The sequence below is a fragment of the Psittacula echo genome (genome assembly GCF_963264785.1).
Source record: "Psittacula echo genome assembly, chromosome: 4".
NCBI classification, from domain to species: domain Eukaryota; kingdom Metazoa; phylum Chordata; class Aves; order Psittaciformes; family Psittacidae; genus Psittacula; species Psittacula echo.
Genome location: NC_137738.1, coordinates 21,353,829 through 21,372,739, shown reverse-complemented (window position 1 = coordinate 21,372,739; position 18,911 = coordinate 21,353,829). Strand labels below are relative to the sequence as shown.

Genomic DNA, 18,911 nt, shown 5'->3' with positions numbered 1-18,911 from the left:
ACCCGTTGTCATTGTTCACATGATCTGAGAAAAAATAGGTCTTTTGTAACATAGTTGCTGGATCTGCTGATGCTTTTTTTGTTATAAGGCCAGCTAGAGTAATGCAGTTTGTCCTGTGGAGTTTCATGTGCTTTGTGTGTATGTAGAGCTGAGAAGTTTTGGTAAAAAAAGATAATGTAATTTCAAAATAGCTACATAGTTTTCAATTCATTGCAGTTTTATGTTCACTTTGATAAGTGAAAACCTGATTTTTCTTAGGCTTTTGAAGCACAGCTTTGGTTCTTAGTGAGAGGAAAAAAAATTGTGGTTTTCTTAGGGTTGTCTTTTGCGTGTGTGTGAGTTGTTACTTCACTTTTGAGAGAGGAGATGCACAATAATCGGTGTCCTAGCAGAGTGGATGTTATGCTATATTGATTTCTGGGGTTGTCTTGTTAGCTTACTGCTGTGTTTGTTTTTTTTTTTTTTTAAGCAGCTTGCTAAGAAGCCTGGAGGTTAATATAAGTGCATGTCCATAAATCTCCAGAAATACATGTCCAGTATGATTGCTGATTTTTTTAATGTTGTAAAAATGGGACTTTTGAAAATCCTGACTATTTTTTAAGAGTAATTTTTATGTGATAATCTTCTAAAGATCTCTGTGCTGAAACTGTCTCACTGTGATCTTTGCACGTTTTCTAACAGATAACCTGCATGATGGGGTCACTGTTCGGATTTTGGAGTCTCTGTAAAGTCAATGAGCCTTAAACTCTCAAATTTATTTATTCTTATAAAATAATATTAATAATAAATATTAATAATAAATAATAATAAACAATATTCTTATATTTATAATAATAATTATTATTATTATTCTCCTGACTCTATTTTCCAAAGGTATAATTAATTTCAGTCATGTTCATATAAGCAAATTTTTACTCTTAGCAAAATCTATGTTTTAAAAGCCAGGTGGAAAAAAGAGTCGGCTTGTATATTAAAACATATGCTTGCTGTAAGCTTACAGTGAAAGTTACAGCTGCTGAAGTTTACAGTGAAAATGGTCTTCAGCTTTCCAGCAGAGACAAAATATAGCCTGAAAAATAAACGGAAATATAAGTAAGCAAATGATTACTTTTTTGTTGCCAGGGAGATGCATAGTACATAATTAAGCTAGCTCAGCTACGTGGTATTGGGAAGGAGAGATGTTGCAGAAAAACATGTAAGGGGGAATTACATGTGAGAAGAACCCCATGCAAAGTTAAAATTGAGAGCAGCTCTGGTGTCATGTACAGACAGTATTCATGATGTATTTGTATCAGATGGTATTGTCTGTTGGCAAACTAGTTCTTCAAATTAACACAGTCCCATCCTAACAAGTTATTTCATATGTATGCTTGTGTGCTTTATTTTTATATAGAAATGTATGTATTAAAATGAATTTAAGTGCCAAGTACTCAAATTTATTTGGATGAGGGCTGTGGACTGACTTTTTTTAAAGAATAGAATAATTGTGTGGTTGGATATACTTGAATACAGTGCAGAATCACATGTTATAGTTTAAGATATGGTCTTACCTATTTTTGTAAAACCTGTAGACTTTATGATCTGGCATATAATTTTGTCTGAGTTAAAAGATCCAAACTGAACAATATCCAACAGCAATATCCAAAGTTTGTAGGAGTAAAGTAGCTCAGCAGCGATTCTTACAAATGCTTCTTTGTATGCCATGTCTAATGGGACTAATGAAGAAATTATTTTGATTGCTATTTTAATTAGAACTGCATTCTACTGTTCAATTGTGTTCTCTGGGTAAGAGAATTGTTTTGTTAACTTTATTATTTTAACATTCTTTAAATATATGGTAGCATTGTAAGTTTAAGCATCCAAAGTAAATCTTCAAATTAGGCATACCTCTGCAGTGTTACGTGTACATATGTTCAGCAATTACTTTTGCTTCTCCCTTCCCCCCCCCCCTTTTTTTTAATTTTGTGGGATTTGCTGCTTCTCCAGATTTCTCGCTCAAAATGGAATTGATGCTGTGTTGCTAGGTCTATGAGCTGGGTGTTGTGTCTAGGCTGATTATACAGACTCCTTCTATAGTCAGTGGATACAGCAATGAAGTGTAATTACTCCTATCTGAAGGCAGGTATCTGAAAGTGCATTGTCTTTTGAAGAATCTGCTCCCTTTTTGCTGGTGGTACAAAGAATGTATAGAAGCTAGCTGCGATAATCATGAGCACCTGCTTATTTCTTCAAAGAAAGTAAATCCTATGTGCAGCTATGTCTTTATAGTACCAGTTTGTGTCTCCTTTCTTATGTTACTAAAGTGGTGATATCGGAAGGAATTACATTTGGGTTTTAGAGGGGGAAAGATTGAATTACTTTATACTTTTCTCCATCATTTTTGTCATCTATAACGTGACCATAAGTATTCCTGCTAGGTATCTATAGGGGATCTGTGATTTTAGATAGTAATAGAATGAATCCAAGCCTGGATCAGTAGTAAAATTCTATAATCTGCACAATGTTGTTTCACTGAATGCAGTTTGGTTGTTCAAGTATGGGGAGGGAGGATGCATGAAAGGAAGGGGTGTGTAAAAGGCCACTAACAGGAAGATTTCAAATAACTGGGTTTTTTATTTCAAGTATTTCCTATTTTTTAGCTCACTTGCATTTTACTTTTCAAAGTTGTTAAAATGTTGTCCATGTCTTACTTAGGAAAGCAGTTTAAAAGCTATTCTACCTTGTATACTATCTTTTGTGGAGCTTAGCAGTGTTGCTTTTTCTCCTACTCCAATTAACATTAGCAATTAATAACTTTTTTTTTTATTGTGGGGAGGGTTTGTGTTTTTCTTCATGCTTTGGTTCACAGGTGCTGTTTACAATATCTTTTCTTAGCTAACTGTGCACCACCGTGCCAAAATGGAGGGATGTGCCTGCGACCGCAGCTTTGTGTGTGTAAACCAGGAACAAAAGGAAATTCCTGTGAGGATACAGTCATGCAAGACACATCTTCCACTGGAGGCCGGAGCCCTGTTGTTCCCCCATGGCCCATACCTCAGCAGGCCGCCCAGCAGACCTTCTCTCAGAAGGTGCAGGTCCCACCGAAGGTTGGCCCTATGACTCAGATGGCATTCACCATCAAGCAGAAGCCTCCTGTTGGGTTACCTCAGCAAATGCAACCACAGTAAGTGTTTTCTTTACTTTCAAAGAAGTCCGTTATGTTATTTTTACAAAACATTGTTCTTTGCAAGTGTTTTCAAATCATTGTATTTGGAAACTTTCACAGATTTCCTTTTTTTTTTCTGAAGAGACTTTTATTTTAACTGTCAGACTTCAGTGGATCTTTAAACTTCTCTTACTTATAAGCCAGATCTCTTCACCTGAACAGAATATCCTATAATATCAGTCAACTTTATTTTACTTAGAATGACAATGCTGTACTAATTCCAGAGGAGTCATTCTTAATTTATATTAGTGACTTTCTGAGTTTAGTCTAGAACAGTCTAACATGGAATTTTGGCACCTCATAAAGCTGAAGAGAGTAAGATTTGGTGCTTGTGTTCTGGTTTCTTCCATTTGCATTTTATTTTCTTTAAGTGTGAATGGCTCTACTGCAGTGGATACTTCTGCTTGCTTGTGTTTGAGGTTCAGGGTTGTATCTGCCTGTCATAAGTAGCAAGGAAACACCCCTCTTGTTGGAGAATTTTTTCTCTCCTTCTTCAGTAGCTGGTGACTTAGCCAGACTTTGATATTGCTTTCATTAGTTTAAATACTTCAAGTGCGCCTGAAATTTCCCTATGATGATATTTTTATTAATGTGTCTGACCTTAACTTGATTCAGGGCTGTGTTTGATATGGGTGTAGGGAGATGCACAGAAGGTGTGGCAGTCGAGTGTGGACAGTTTTGGGTGTCTGCTGCCAAGTACTGTCCTTCTAGTTTCAGGTGGACTCTGTGAAAAAAGTGTTTCTGCCCTCTAACAGGTGTTGCTTTTGGATAGCTGTAGGCAGGGTGCAGTCCATCTTGCTTCTAGCTTCTGGAGTAAGATAATTAGGACTGGGAAATAAACAGTGTTTTCTGTGGCCAAAAATATAAAAACAAACCCAGAAGGGTGGTGTGTGATCATAGAAGCCTGCTTTTGACACCAAAGTACATCCTGCCACCCCTTCTCAAAGCTGAAAACTGAGATCACTGGGTACTGCCAATGATGTTTGCTGTTGTCCAGTAAACTCTCTGTAAGGTTTTTTCCTCTTAAACCCTTCCAGTTCCAAGTCCTAGTTCATCTAACTGTGGAGCCACAAACAAAACTGGGTTTGTACATGTCTTGTGTAATAGGGAGTAGAACTTAGCTGAGTTCCCTTGGAGTCCTAAACCCTAAGCCAGTATGTTCTTTGAGAAAGGTAGAAATTGGGCAGGGTAGGCTTTAGGAACAAATACATCCACAGTCTTCAAGGACAGAGAAATTGCTACCCAATTTTATTGTTTTATAGTACTCTCAGCCCAGTTTCATTCCTATCAGTGAAGCAAGGGTTATTGAAGTGACTAATACAAAGGGGGAATTACCAGTAAATTCAGCAGGCTTTTTATGGCTCCTTCCCATCCTGACCAGCAGGACTGCTAACCCTCAGCACCTGCCTACTCTGCTTTAGCCCCCCAAAGTGCAATACAGCATATCAGTACAAAGAGGCCAGACAATTCCTGTCTTATCAGTACTGATTTCTGTAGCGTATACTGTCTTTTTTTTATCCCTTCCTTCACACAAGCATTCTCGATGAATTCTTCTTCCTGTTGTGATACAGGCCAGTTATTCAAATTGGGTATAAAGAAAATATGAGCAGTTTGTTCTTGGCTAAAGAAAATCTGTTGTCTTCCAAACATTCTGAAACTGCTGAAAGGACTTGTGGGTGCCTTCTAAAGAAGACTTATCTTCCATTATTCCTGCAAAAGCAGAGTCCAGGGATAAAGGGTTCCTCTTCTAAGAAAACAGAAGGTGATAAACTACTATTTTTTTAATGCTACTATGCTAGTTGCTAGGCTATGATACTCAAAGTGTTTCTAGAAGGTACCTACAGTGTGTCGTGCTTTGCCAAAGTCTCAGTTCCTGCTTGCATGAGAGACACTCCCAGATGTCAAGGAAGCAGCTTCATCTGTTACTTGCTATCCAAAGTGTTTTAGCATGCTTCCAGAAGCAATGTTAACCCAGGTGGGCTTTGTAGTTCATGGGACCCTGCTCAGCCTAAGTGTTTTTTTTTTTCCTTAGATGTAAATAGATGTTTTCAGGTAGATAAGACTGTCAGTCTTTGAGATTGCATGAAGCTAAATCTGTTTCAGCCAGCTTAATAATAGAGTGAGAAATGAAAAACTGAGTCTTTGGAGTCATGAGAAAGCCAGCCTACAACCTTGGTAAGAGACAGACTGTTTCACAAACCAAAGCATAAAGTGCAGCAGCGGAAGGTGGATGTTTAGATCCAACTGTTGAAATAAGTGCAGCAGTAGTTCTAGTTCTCATGTAGAATGTTAAGGCAATTTAAAGGGCTGAAAGGACTTTCTGAGGTCAGGTCTTTACCACTGGCACAGAGCAAATGGGCTAGTTCTTGCTTCAGTTCCTCTCTGAATGTCTTGTGATCTTTTATGTTTTGTGAGGCTCTCCACATATTTTTGGAATGGCTTTTTCCTGTTCCCACCCCTAGAAACAAAGGGAAAACTGGCAGGAGTGGAATCATACATTGTCAGCATGGTTGGTGTGCTGATCAAGACACTGTTTTTCTGCAGAGCTGTCAAGGACTGGTGAGGGTCAGGGCACAACCTGACCTGGAACACCAAATTAAGCTCCTAGAGGAGGCTTGTCTCTACAGCACTTCTGTTTTGCCATCCTCTGAATTTTTTTTTCTGTTTTATGTATAAATGCAACTTTTCCAGCTGCAGTCATTGAGATGTCTTCTTACGTGTTTTCTTAGAATCATGGTGGCAATGACATTTAGGGAAGCAGGCAATTTCTTCCCAGAGATGTTTTTTTGAAAAACATAGTGCTGAACAGAAAGAAAGCTGGAGAGAGATTAATTACCTGGAATATCCTGGATTTAGAACACAGGCACTTAGCACCAGCAAAGTGTGTCATAACCCTGGGCTGAAGATGGATACTTCAGGTAATAGGTCTCATCTCAGAAGAATGCTAGCAGAAAATGTAGCTGGCTGTAATTGAAACCAAGTGGTGTCTCAGAAACAAAAAGCTGTATCTTATTGGAACCTGTTGGGAATTCTGATCTCAGTAACAGACGTGCTTTGCAGTCCTGAATTTCTGTGATAGCTCTCCCATAACTCTGGGTGTCCCTTTCACTTCTCATGCTCTCACTTGTTGGCAAGTTTGATATTCTGCATTTAGCAGCTGTGGGAGCAGAATTTTTAAATTTTTTTTTTTGGGGGGGGGGGATTTCTATTACAGTTTTGGAAATGGTCATCAGAAGGAGCACAGCATCAACCAGCTGAAGCTCAGTAATACAGTGCAGCATTACAGTGTTGCTCCTTCAGCCTCTTCTGGAGGCAGCTGTTGAAATTTTAAAGTTTGCTTCTGCATTGGGCAAAGCAAAGCTCATTGAAGGAGAGGTGACTGCACAAACTTGAGGTGACAGGTTTAGACTTACTTGTGTGTCTGGTGCACTTAAAGATGTTTCCTAAGAGGTGCCCTCCACCTTTATTCCTGGATCTCTGAGCCTAGTCCTGTGCTATTACAGGCAGGTGTATCACCTGCTATCAAACTATGTCTTAAAACTGTGTTTTCTTTTTACTTCTGATCAAGGATGTAGTATTTTTTCCAGTAATTCCCTAATTTTTAGGTATTGTTGTGAGCTTAATATGAATTTAGATTGGAACAAAAAAAAAAGCAGAGAAGAAATGGTCATGCTGTTGTAATCCTACTGAAATCAGCAATGTAGGACAGTTATAACTGAAAATAGAATATGTTCTTTATATAATCTATAATGGTAAATTATATATTTACATATATATGAAAATAATCTGTAAAGATTGTTGACTTTGTGTTGCATAAACTCTTGGCTGAGGTTTACTGCAAAATATAATAGACTGTTCTTAGTTATTCCTGTCTTATCTACTAGTTATTTTTTTATATCTTTGACTATGCAATTTATTGTTTAGAACATGTGGTTCTAAGATTGGTTTATGTGATGACTGAGCAAGTGATGATCTAAGAAACATTAGAGAAATGTGTTTTGAAGTTTAATAGCTACAGCGAGAGAAAATATTTCTGGAGGACATCCGTTTTCATCACCATTATGTTCTAATTCACCATTCTTGTTCTAAGAAGGTACAGAGCATGTAAAGCCTGACTACATTTTAGTTAGAAGAGCCCTGTACTTAAACTTAACCGTGAGGTCTGTTTAAAAATACTTTATGGACGCTCTTAACAGAATATTGGACTTCTGTTCAAAAAGACCTTGGGTTTTTTTATTTTATTTATTTATTTTTTTTAAATTTTAAGGAAAGCAAGGATTTTGGAGTAGTTTTGGTGTTAGAAGCATAGAAGATCTTAGATTGGAAGTAGAGGCAGTCTGGTTCAACCTTCTGTTTAAAGTGGGATCATCTATAAAAGGTTACTCAGGGCTTTGTGTGATTGACCTTTGAATGTTTCCAAGGCAGCAAGGTTGGGGATCTCACAGTATCTCTGGACTCCTGTTGCAGCGCTTGACCACCCTCAGGGGAAAAAATATTCTCCTTACGTAGCTGAAATTTCCATTGTTGCATATTAATTGTTACTCTTGTGGTTTTCTTTTTTTTTGGGTTGTTTTTTTTTTTTTTGTTATATGTCTGTAAGAAGACTGGTTCAATCTTCTCTATATATTCTCACGAGGCTGTTGGGATTGCAGTATTACCCCTTGAGCTGCCTTTTCTTAGAGCTGAACTAGCTCACCTCCCTCAGTCTCTCCCATGTGCTCCAGTCCCTGACAGTCCTGGTGGCCTTCTGCTGGACTTGCTTCACTGTGCCAGTATTTTCCTTGATCTGGGGAGACTTAACTGGGCATAGTACTCAAGATGCAGCCTTACAAGTGCAAGATGGAGAGAGTCATCATTCCCCTGACCTGCTTGGCTATGCGGTTGCTAATGGAGCCCAGTATATGATTGGCATTCTTCACATGAGGGCATGCTGCTGGCTCATTTTCAGCTTGTCCACTGAGACCCCTAGATCCCTTTCTGCAGAGCTGCCTTCCGGCCATTGCCGTGTCAAACCTGCACTGTCAGACAGTTGCTGTATCTCAGAGACAGGACTTTGTGCTTGCCTTTGAACTTTGTGAGCCCATTTCTCCAGCCTATCAAAATCTCTCAGGCCTCCAGTATAACAACCACTCTTCCAATTTGGCAGTCTGTATGATTGTGTAATGCATTGTAAACTGCATTTTTCCCTGTATCTGGGTCATTAGTAAAGTTTTTGAACAATACTCATCCCAGTGCTAATCTCTAAGGAAAACAGTTCAGCCTCTTCAACCTTTTGTGGGTTGGATTTTGTATCACTAAGTACCACCTACTCAGCCAGGCAGTTTTTGCACCTGCTTTATAATCCAGTTATTAATATTTCACCATTTTTTACGTATGGAGACAGCTGTGTCAGCACCTTGCTGAAGTTCAGGTTAGAAAGTTTCATCACGCTCCTTCCATCCAGTGGGCTAGTCATCTCTTTAGGGAAGTCAAACAAAACCCAAGCAAACATAACTAAACAATAAGCTAAAACTAGAAAATTTGTAGTGACTTCATTAACTTCAGAAAGTTATAGTTCAGTTGTCTTCATTCTCTGTTGGTGATACTCTTTCCTTTCAAAGCCAGGAACCTGTATGATACACTGCCTTCCTTCTGCAGGAGGAAACACCATCTCTTCTCTTGGGCTACACAGGGGAGTTGGAGCTGGAAGCAACTGAAACATAATTCTAGTGAGGATATGTTGGAAAATGAATATTTTTTATTCTAGGCAGAATATTACATGTTAACATTCTTAAATATGATTTACTTCTTCTCAGTGCAATTTGGGGTTTAATCTGTGTTCTTAGGCATGTACATGTGTCTTTGCTCAGGGCCGATACACTTAAGTGCATTCTTGACAATGTGGAGTGTGTAGAGAGTCAAAAGAAATCCTTGAGTGAGCCATGAATACGCTGTTGAATTACAACTATAAACCATTACTTTGGGCTTCAGAGCTTTTTGTCTGAAAGCCGTGGGCTACTAAGATCTGCCCTCTTACAGCCCACTGCCATGGCCACTTGCTTTTAAAAAAGAACACCTAAATCCTGTGAGGTTGTAACAGCACCATGTCCCAGGTACCATATCCCAGGCAAAGCTACAGGTTGGGCAGAGAAGAGATTCAGAGCAGCCCTGCAGAGAAGGACTTGGGGGTGTTGGTCGATGAGAAAATGAACATGAGCCGGCTTCAGTGTGCGCTCACAGCCCAGAAAGTCAACCTTATCCTGGGCTGCATCAAAAGGAATGTGACTAGCAGGTTGAAGGAGGTGATCCTGCCCCTCTACTCTGTTCTCGTGAGACCTCACTTGGAGTATTGTGAGCAGTTCTGGTGTCCTCAACATAAAAAGGACATGGAACTGTTGGAACAAGTCCAGAGGAGGGCCACAAGGATGATCAGGGGACTGGAGCACCTGCTGTATGAAGACAGGGTGAGAAAGTTGGAGCTGTTCAGCCTGGAGAAGAGAAGGCTGCGTGGAGACCTCATAGCAGCCTTCCAGTATCTGAAGGGGGCCTACAAGGATGCTGGGGATGGACTATTCCTCAGGGACTGTAGTGCCAGGACAAGGAGTAATGGGTTAAAACTTAAACAGGGGAAGTTTAGATTGGATATAAGGAAGAAATTCTTTACTGTGAGGGTAGTGAGGCACTGGAATGGGTTGCCCAGGGAGGTTGTGAATGCTCCATCCCTGGTGGTGTTCAAGGCCAGGTTAGACAGAGCCTTGGGTGACATGGTTTAGTGTGAGGTGTCCCTGCCCATGGCAGGGGGGTTGGAACTAGATGATCTTAAGGTCCTCTACAACCCTAACTATTCTATGATTCTGTGTGCTTTGCAACATCACGGGGTTACTTCTTTTCAGGTTTCAAACTTTACTCCAGGTATCAGAAGTTAGACTTTGCCAGCAGTTCTTTAGCCCACTGGTTTGTGTCAGAGATGGAAAACTGTCAGTCTGTCTGCAGTGTTATCCCTTCAGTGCAGGCTTCTAATGTGTAATGTACTCACAGGTTACAGGTTTGCTAATGCCAGGTGGCTTCAGGGAGAATGAGGAAAGTTAATTTTTCATTGTGAGCTATTTGGGATGGATTCTGAGATGCCTTTGCACAATGCTTTTAATAAAAGACCAGCTGCAAGGAACTGTAGTATACCATATTATTCCCCAGATTATTGGTTTCTTCATAATCAACTTGAAAGGCATTTATGCAAGTCAGTTATCCATATCATCCTGTCAAGGCACATTCCTTTTGAGAACATCAGTGTAGCCTTCCTGCCCACAATCCCAGCAAATTGAACACACTTCACAAGATAAACAGAACTTTTAAAATAACTTATTACTGAGTTATTTTCTTTGAGTAGTACTGCAATATGTTCATGTTAATGTATGTTAATAACAGCAAAATAGAGGCACAATGTTTTAGGCTTACTCCATGTATGTAGACATCATTCACTTTGCTTTCAATGCAGTGCTTTTCAGGAAAGTAGGTTACTTCTAAAACTATACTGGTGTCTTCAGCTTCCAAGGTGTTTTTTTTCCTTGGTGTGTGTGTGTGTGTGTTTTTGGTTGTGCTTTTTTTGTTTGTTTGTTTGTTGGGTTTTTTGTGTGTGTTCTTTGTTTGTTCATTTTTTCCTTATTTTGTGGTTTGTTTTTTCTTTCTGTTATTTTTTAAGATTGTACTACTGTGAAACTTTTACCATTTATCATGGAAAACAATCGAAGAATTTCTTTCCATTGGCTTCCTGGGGACTTGAAGCAACACATCTTGTCATGGATAGCATGACAGTCAGTTTTCAGTTTTAGGGCAGTGTTTGTATTGTTAAAACTTGGTTTGACATAACATAGTTGTCATGTGGCAGAAAGGCATTTGGAACATTTGCTTTTAAAAGATTGCTCTACTAGTAAATGTTTGTGATACCGAAACAACTATGCAACAATTTTATACTTGACTGACACTTTTTACCTGAACAAGTTAAAGTAGCCAACTCATGTTAAAGTTTGTATTTCTAAGCAAACTACTGTGCAACAGTGGTGATGATAGGATGTGGCTGAAATAAAAACAACATTGGAAGTAGCTGTTTCCCCTGGAGCATGTATGGTCAATAATATAATGGGAATAGGTTTTATGTCATTTTCATTCCCCTCTCTTTAGAGTTGTGGAAATAGATCTCAGTAGGTTGATTTGGAAAACTCATGTCTGTTGCCAAATATATCTGTGCCTTTAACTTCCAAAGGAAGAAAAACAAAGTGAGAATAAGGTTTATTATTGATTTCTGGTATAGAAATATGATTTAACAGTATTCTGTCTTTTTAGAAAAATCTAGGTGTTTCTGTTTAGTGTTGTGATGATCAAATGGTCACTGAACCTGGGATATTTTCTTTTGTTTTGGGTATTGGACTTGGAGAAAAGGTTTAGTATGTTTGTAGATATTTGCCTTTGGTCTTTGTATCAAACATCTTACTTAATATTTGATTTTTAGCCCTTTAAAATAAAATTAGCTGCAACTATTAACTCATTTGCATGCCTTGGTTATTAGTATCACTTTTGGTATTAACACTTTCAGTCTATTGAGAATTCATTTTTAATTATCTTATCAAATAGATAACAAAACCACAAAGAACTCCTCTTCAGGGGATTTACTTAATCTTAGCATTTTGCTAGTGTAGCAGGTAACTAGATAGTTTAAGAATCTTCATTCAGGGGATGATATGGGCTGGCCTTAGACAAAGGCAGATGTATTTTCAGAACTGGGCCTGTCTGACTAATTACAAATACCTCATTGGTTTCTCATCTATGAATAGTCTGTTCTGGTCATGATTTAGGAACCCCAAGAGACATATACTTCAACTCTAGTAAACTTATTTTATTATTCAGTGCTAGATTCTGGATACTTCACTAAGAAGCAGACTTATTTCTGCTTAAAAGCAGTTTCCACTTCACCTAAGCTCCATAAAGGTTACATATGATATGTATTCTTGTACTTAGATAAATTCCTTCCAGGAATCGAAACCAATTGTTTTATACAATGTGTAATCAGTTACTGATCTAACCACTACTAGGGAAGTTTATTACTCGTGTTATGTTGAAGTTTGCTGGTATTCTTCATCTGTATCTGGTGGGAGACAGATTTTATTTTTGTATGATTGCGTATAAGATAGGAATATAAATGGTGAAGAACACCACTAGGCAGTTGGAAAAAGCGGGATCTTCTCCTGATGTCATTGTTTCAAATACTGATTGAGACTTTATAACCCGCCAGTAGTTTATTAGAGGGACTTGGCAGTAAATTGTTGTTGATTTCCCTCTTTAGCAAATTTTCCCTGAATTATCTCCTAGGGCCTTAGAGAGCAGTGTTGGAGGACCAGATTGTGGACTGTTAGTTCGAAGTGTCTAGCAGAGATCATGTAGTATATGAAGATACGCCTGCTAGTGTTCTCAGGACAGATGTAGGTAATTGAATCATGACTGCTTGACTTTGAGTTGAGCAACTTTCTACACTAAGTGTAGGACCTACTGTTATTCAGAAATGACTCTTTGTATATGATACATTAGGAAAATAAATACCTCCAGACTAGTAGTTCACTAGTTGTAATTCATTGTAGTTATTGAAGAGAATTTTTCTGTGCTTGAAAACAAAAAGAAGCATCATTTCTGCTGCTGAGACATGGAATTTCCAGGACAAAGGAAATACTTGCAATAAACCAGCCTTCATTACAGCCCTGTTTTGTTACTAATGCAATCTATAGCTTTTAAAGTATCTCCTCTAGATGTGTGTACAGGAAAAAAAATATCTTCTGTGATAGACTTTATCTATTGTAGTATTTTTTTTTTTTTTTAATTACTCTCTATACAGAATGCAGCTGAGGACAGACATTATTAAAGCCTATAGCACCACTGGAGGATATTAAAAGGAATTCTTAGTCAGTTTGGATGAGCTGATAAATGGTGTTTCAGGCTTGTCTGATATTCCATAAGCAGTTTAAAATTGGTTTAAAAGAAAAGACTGCTTTTGGATATTTTGTGCATCGACTTTCTGTTTTCTATTTTATTAAAAAGAGAATTCAATATGCAATTCTATACGTTCTGTGTCAGGGAAATTTGTTTCAAAGGCAAGATAGCCTGTTAAAATGAGACTGACAATACTAGCACATACTATTATGTCATTGGGCAGTAGGTGGCAAGCTTTGCTTTTTCTTTTACTTAGGATTTATTTTCATATTACAGAATGCCAGAATTTTGAAAAGGGTGATTTTAATTCACTGGAATATGTCATTTATTTGCAACACATTCTTTTAACCATCAGTTTTATTCATTGTGTATAATTATTTTTCTATTGAATGCTGAAGTGAAGCTTCTCTTCTTCAAATGACAGAGGGAAACAAGTCAATACATGTGAGCTCTGTTGTATTCTCTTATGGCTTCAGTAGACAGATTGTTACTACACAAATTAAAAACAAATGAATTGCAGTCACAGTCAATCCCAAATTATTTGGGAACCTTCTGTTTAACTTCTATTGTGGAGCTCAGTACAGCTGGGAGGGAGAGGGCACAGCACCCTCAGAACATTTTCCCAAAATGGCACTTACAGTTCTAGCTCTTACTAATAACTGAAAAGGAAAAATAACAATGTTTATTTTGCTTTTCTCATAATGTGTCATGTTCCATCCTGTGTCCCGGTCCATCTGTTCCCACCCTCCCTCCATTCCTTCTATGAACTGCTCGTCTGGTACAGCTCACCTCACAAACCCAGCCTGCTCTGCTGATGAATCAGGTATGGGCACAGTAAAGCAGCAGCAAATTGCCCAGCTAAAACTAAGGTTGTGGAGTGAAGGGAGTGCTTGAGTGCTTTCTTTTGGCACTGTTAGTACCCCTTCTCTGCTCAGACCTCTTTCTCTGAGCCAATCACCTGATACCCAATGTATTGAGGATACAAGGGGCACAGTACCTCTCCTTCTGTGCAGTTTCTGTCACCTGTTGTCCAGCTTAGACATCCTCAGCTGTTCTCTAGAAGACGTTTTTTACCTGTTAGCCAAGTTAATTCTTCGTTGAGTTTCTTCATACTGAGTTAGAGTTGTTCTTGCTCAAAAAAAAATGACACCACTTTCATTTTCTCTTGCTCTGTCCTGCACACACTTCATAATAATTGTTCTAAGGAAGATCAGTGGTCTTGGATGAGTTTGATCCCCAAATTAAACATATTAATATAGATAGCTATTTGATTCTGTCATCCTAGAAGTTCCAAGACTAATTTTTTTATTATTTTTTGTTTTTTTCTCAGTATGGCAGGGCATTCTGCACACGAGTCTCCTTAATGTGAATAAAGGCTGCATACGAGTTTGCATTTTCACTACTGAGGCTTTGTTTCCTCACACTGTTCCTAATGAAGGTCAGAAGGATTTTTGGGACTAGTAATGAGGTTCTGAGCTGTCAGTTGAGAGCATGGTTAACATAATTGCTGCGGCACCACTAGGCATACATAAAGGATCTTTGGCATCAACTATTGGTAAGTTGGGATGTTTTGAGATTCCGATATTGCAGTTATTCTCACTTCTGTAGTCTGTGGCAGTGCTATTGATGTGTATGTGCTAGAACAAAAACTGATTCAAAGGTAGTTACTCATCTATTTGTGCTGCCAGGCACTGAGTCAGCCCTCAAGGACACCTCCATTCATCATTCTAGGGGAATGTAGTCATCAGGCTGCAGGAACTGAAGTCACTGTTTAGTTGAAATGGCTGATCTCCCTCAGGACTGGGATCATTGTGTTGGCAGAGAAAATGGAGATGATTTTTTTATGACAGTGGTATCAAGCCTTTAGTCCTGGTGTCCTTTTTGAGCAGTGCTGTTGTGCACTTCAGTGCTAGTCCACAAGCTAACAGATAATTTGTAGTTACCTCTATTAGATTGGCTGTCCTTGCTGTACCTGGCTTGTACCAGATATGGGTCTAAAGACATGGCCTTCCTTGAGTATGGTATGAAACACAGAAAAACATGACTTTGTTACAAAATAGTTTAGTCATTTGGTAGATCCTGTTAGTTTGCAGTGGTATGAGAAGTGGGCAGATTGGTATGGCTAACTGCCTTAAGTAAGCTTTTGGTGTTTTGGTGGACATGGTGCAGTCTGTTGTGATGACTTGTTTTTAAGACCTTTCGATATGAACATTTGTGATTTTTACTGTTTTGGCTGAAGTCTTTGGGGCTGCAAGTATGCAATTTCCTTATGTTGAGAGTTCAGCAGAGACTTCTTTCAGTGGACTGGAGCTAGGTAGCCTTTGATCATGTCAAGTATTGTTCAGTGCAGTGAACTTTCAGCAGCGTGTTGTCTTCTGTTCACCAGGACAGCAAAGATACTTCAGAAAAAAATTTCTGCAAACCAGAAACTATCACCATTGCACCACCATGCAAAACATTCATAAGATTCAGCTGCAATGTCCTATGCTTTAAATTAGTGATGTTCCTGAGATGGTGCAGCCTGCCTTTGCATGAGCATCTTGTTTTATCCACACTTGAGCTATCATCTAGTGAAGATCTCACAAACAGGTGTTACAGGATGTTCAGTATTTTCATTAGTATATCTGACAGGAAAAGGTTTCTCAGAAACAGAATCTTTTTTTGATACAGAGACTTAAGTTATAGGGAGCCAACTCAAGGGATCTCAAGCCAGCCAGAGCTTATTCCAAACAGGAGGAGAAAGCTAATCTGTGTGGTGACAACAGCCAGTTGGCTTATGGTTTTACGTGGCTGTGTAATGCCACTTGTCTGAGTAAAGCTTTGGTGCAAGAAAAGAGGGTGTTCAGTGTTGGATCAAACAATGTTTGTGCTATTGTTTGGGTGTAATTGAAATTCATATTACTGTTGTTTCTTTTCTTTGTAGCTTCAGTGATATGGTTGCTGTCACTGTCTCAGGCAGCTAGTAATATAGTCTTAATGCTGTGTTTCTTCTACTTCACTGTAAAATTGCAGTTCACAGTGGTGCTTTTTTAGTGATCGATGTGGTCAATTTGCTGATCTCATTTGAGAGTCTACTCTTGCTGGAACAGTGATGCTGCTTCTCAAAGTGCTCTTTTGGAATATCCAGGATATTCCACAGATTTTTTCCAGTCCTACCATTAGTTTCCTTTTCCCAAGGTAGGAATGATTCCTTCATAATAAGCCTGTATAAAGCTGGTCATTCTTTCTGCATTATATTTCTTGCATTTGTAATGTTTCATTTAGAAGCATAGGTATTTCTGATTGGTTGCCTCCTCCATACTATCTGAGAACATATAGGTTGTTCTGTTTCTCACTGTTACATGTTTTAAGTATTACCAGTGTCTGTTCTTTACTTGAGTCACTGACTTCGGTCAATCATTGAGCTGTATAGTTTTTTTTTGCAGTCTCCAGTTTAAAAATTCTCCTATGGTATTTGTAAGTGCCATCAGCCTGGTTCCATTAGGCTTTAAATCGAGTTGTTTCTTCCATAGAGCTTCCTTTATTCCAGTTTGACAAGTCTGCAGTCACCTATGTTTATACTGTTTTCTGAGCCATGCACCAAAACTCTTGACCTCTCTGGCACCATGTTTTGTGTAAACTGTTAGCAAAAAGTGTCAAGTTTTATAGCATTAGACAAATGCATTGTTGTTTGGTGCTTTCACAGACTTACAGAATAGTTTGGGTTGGAAGGGACCTTAAAGACCATCTTGTTTCACCCCTTCCTGCCATGGGCAGGAACACCTTCCACTAAACCAGGTTGGGTCAGCCACTGCTTCTCTGGACAACTTGTTCCAGTATCTCACCATCCTCATTGTAAAAACTTCTTCCTCAGATCCCTCTTTCAGTTTAAAACTATTGCCCCTTGTCCTTTCAATGGCTAGGGTCATGATAACATAGCAAAAAGTAAATACTTCTCTACAACATGTGATTAAAGCATTTTTATAACAAAGAATGTTAAACTCTTAAGAATTAGTTTAAAGCTGTGGTACAGGAAGCAGTCAACCAAGATCTAAGCTTTCAGGCTGTAGGCACTACTCATGGCTTCCTTTACATCAGCTTCAGAAAATTTACAATCTTCATACTTTTTTAGTCTCACTGAGATTCTGCACCCCCTCAGGATGCTGCTCAGCTGTTCTCTGAACCACATGTCTGCAACACTTTGAAGTTAATTCTTTGGTAATCATCTTCAGTGATCACCTCTGGACAGCAATATCTGAGTTTAGAATAGCTTTAGCTTTTAAGTTCTTAAAGTACTTTTAGAATGTGACAATTTTGGGGAGTAAAAAGTTAAACCAACTTATCTTTGAAGAGATTTTACACTGGGAGAGCTCTTTCCTCAAACTGTTTTATATTTTATAGCCTGTAAATGCTTCTGAGAAAGCAGTTGGATTCTATGGTTCTATGTAAACCCTGTACAACTGATGAATTCTCTGATCTTAATTACTACTTTGATATGGATTCTGTTCTGGTTTCTGCATGGTGGACAAGGATGGTTCTTGAATTGATGCCACTATCAAATTAATAATTATGATGGGGACAGATTTATGCATTTATTTACTGTAGCAAAAACTCTGGTGTGTCTCCTGCTTCCTGCACTAGAACCTTGAAGCTCTGAAGTGGAGGACAACTGCTGGTCACCGCAGTCCCAGCTGTGCCTCCTTACTGCTTTAAACAGCTGTCATTGTTATTATATAATGCCTGTTTGGAAATTCCAGCTGTTGCACACATGAAAATCCTTAACAAGAAGCCTACTCTCCCTCATCCACGTTTTCACTATTCCAGCCTCTTCTCACTGCAGAGTGTGTTTTGCATCCTGAAGCATTTTCTTTCTGTTGCACCCTGGAGGGCTGTATCTATAAAAAAAAAATAAATTTTTTTTTGATGGACTATTTAGAAATCCAGTGAATTCCTGAAGTGGATTGTCTTTTGATGTGCTTCTGGAAGTGAGATTAGAAAGAGATGTAACCCACAGCTGTTCACTTACAACATTTCTGATGGGAATTCAGGTGATGAAGACTGAAGAGAATGAGGTTGTAAAAGGAAAGAGTTGTGTAAATGTTACTTTTTTCTCCCTGTTTTTTTCCCTCTCCTTTCCTCCCTTTTATTGCCAAGTTCTGCTTTTACTGAAAGAGTAGAGGGGAACTGCTAATTCTGTATGCAGTGCTCCTGGTAATTCAATCATTTGGAGGTGATTCCAGAGTAGTCTGTCCTTTCTGTAGTAGCTAGTCTGGAGGGATGGCATTTCACCCCTTTTTCTGTTTCCCATTTCTATAGCTGGGATGCCATTTTTTTGGGAGGAAGCAGGGTTTACTTCTGGCTGCTTTGGCTGATCAAGGTCTTGAAGAGGATATAGGCACTCTTTTCATAATGTTCCTGCCATTTTTTCCTTCAGGCACTTAACGCATCTTTGGAGAACTGTTCTGTGCGGACACTGCCATTCCTTCTTGAGTGCTATGCTATTAGTGCTCTTAACCTTCCACCAAGGGAGAAGGAAGTACTTGGCTCACAAATGTAGTTTTTTCCTGAAACATTTGCACACTTAGTGGCAAAGCTCCTTTTGGAGATGTCATGGGGGTTAATCTTCAGCCTACTGGATTCTCTGGTGGAATATGAAGTGAAACAGTGGAACTGTGTAAAGCTACATAACTTCTGTAATGAGTGCTTTAACTTTTTCTAAGGGTAGGATCTAGCAAGGTCTGGCAAGTATGGACAGAGACCTAGAGTTCCGTTA

The 18,911-nt window shown here is 38.8% G+C and overlaps 1 protein-coding gene across 1 annotated transcript in view; it reads left to right on the top strand.

Moving 5' to 3' along the window:
- LTBP1 (latent transforming growth factor beta binding protein 1) overlaps window positions 1-18,911 on the top strand; it is a gene marked incomplete at both ends in the record, with an annotated part of 198,370 nt that overhangs the window by 11,407 nt on the left and 168,052 nt on the right. The window contains one exon of the mRNA XM_080615803.1: window positions 2,875-3,163. Coding sequence (XP_080471929.1) covers window positions 2,875-3,163 — 289 coding nt within the window. The remainder of the gene's footprint in view (window positions 1-2,874; window positions 3,164-18,911) is intronic.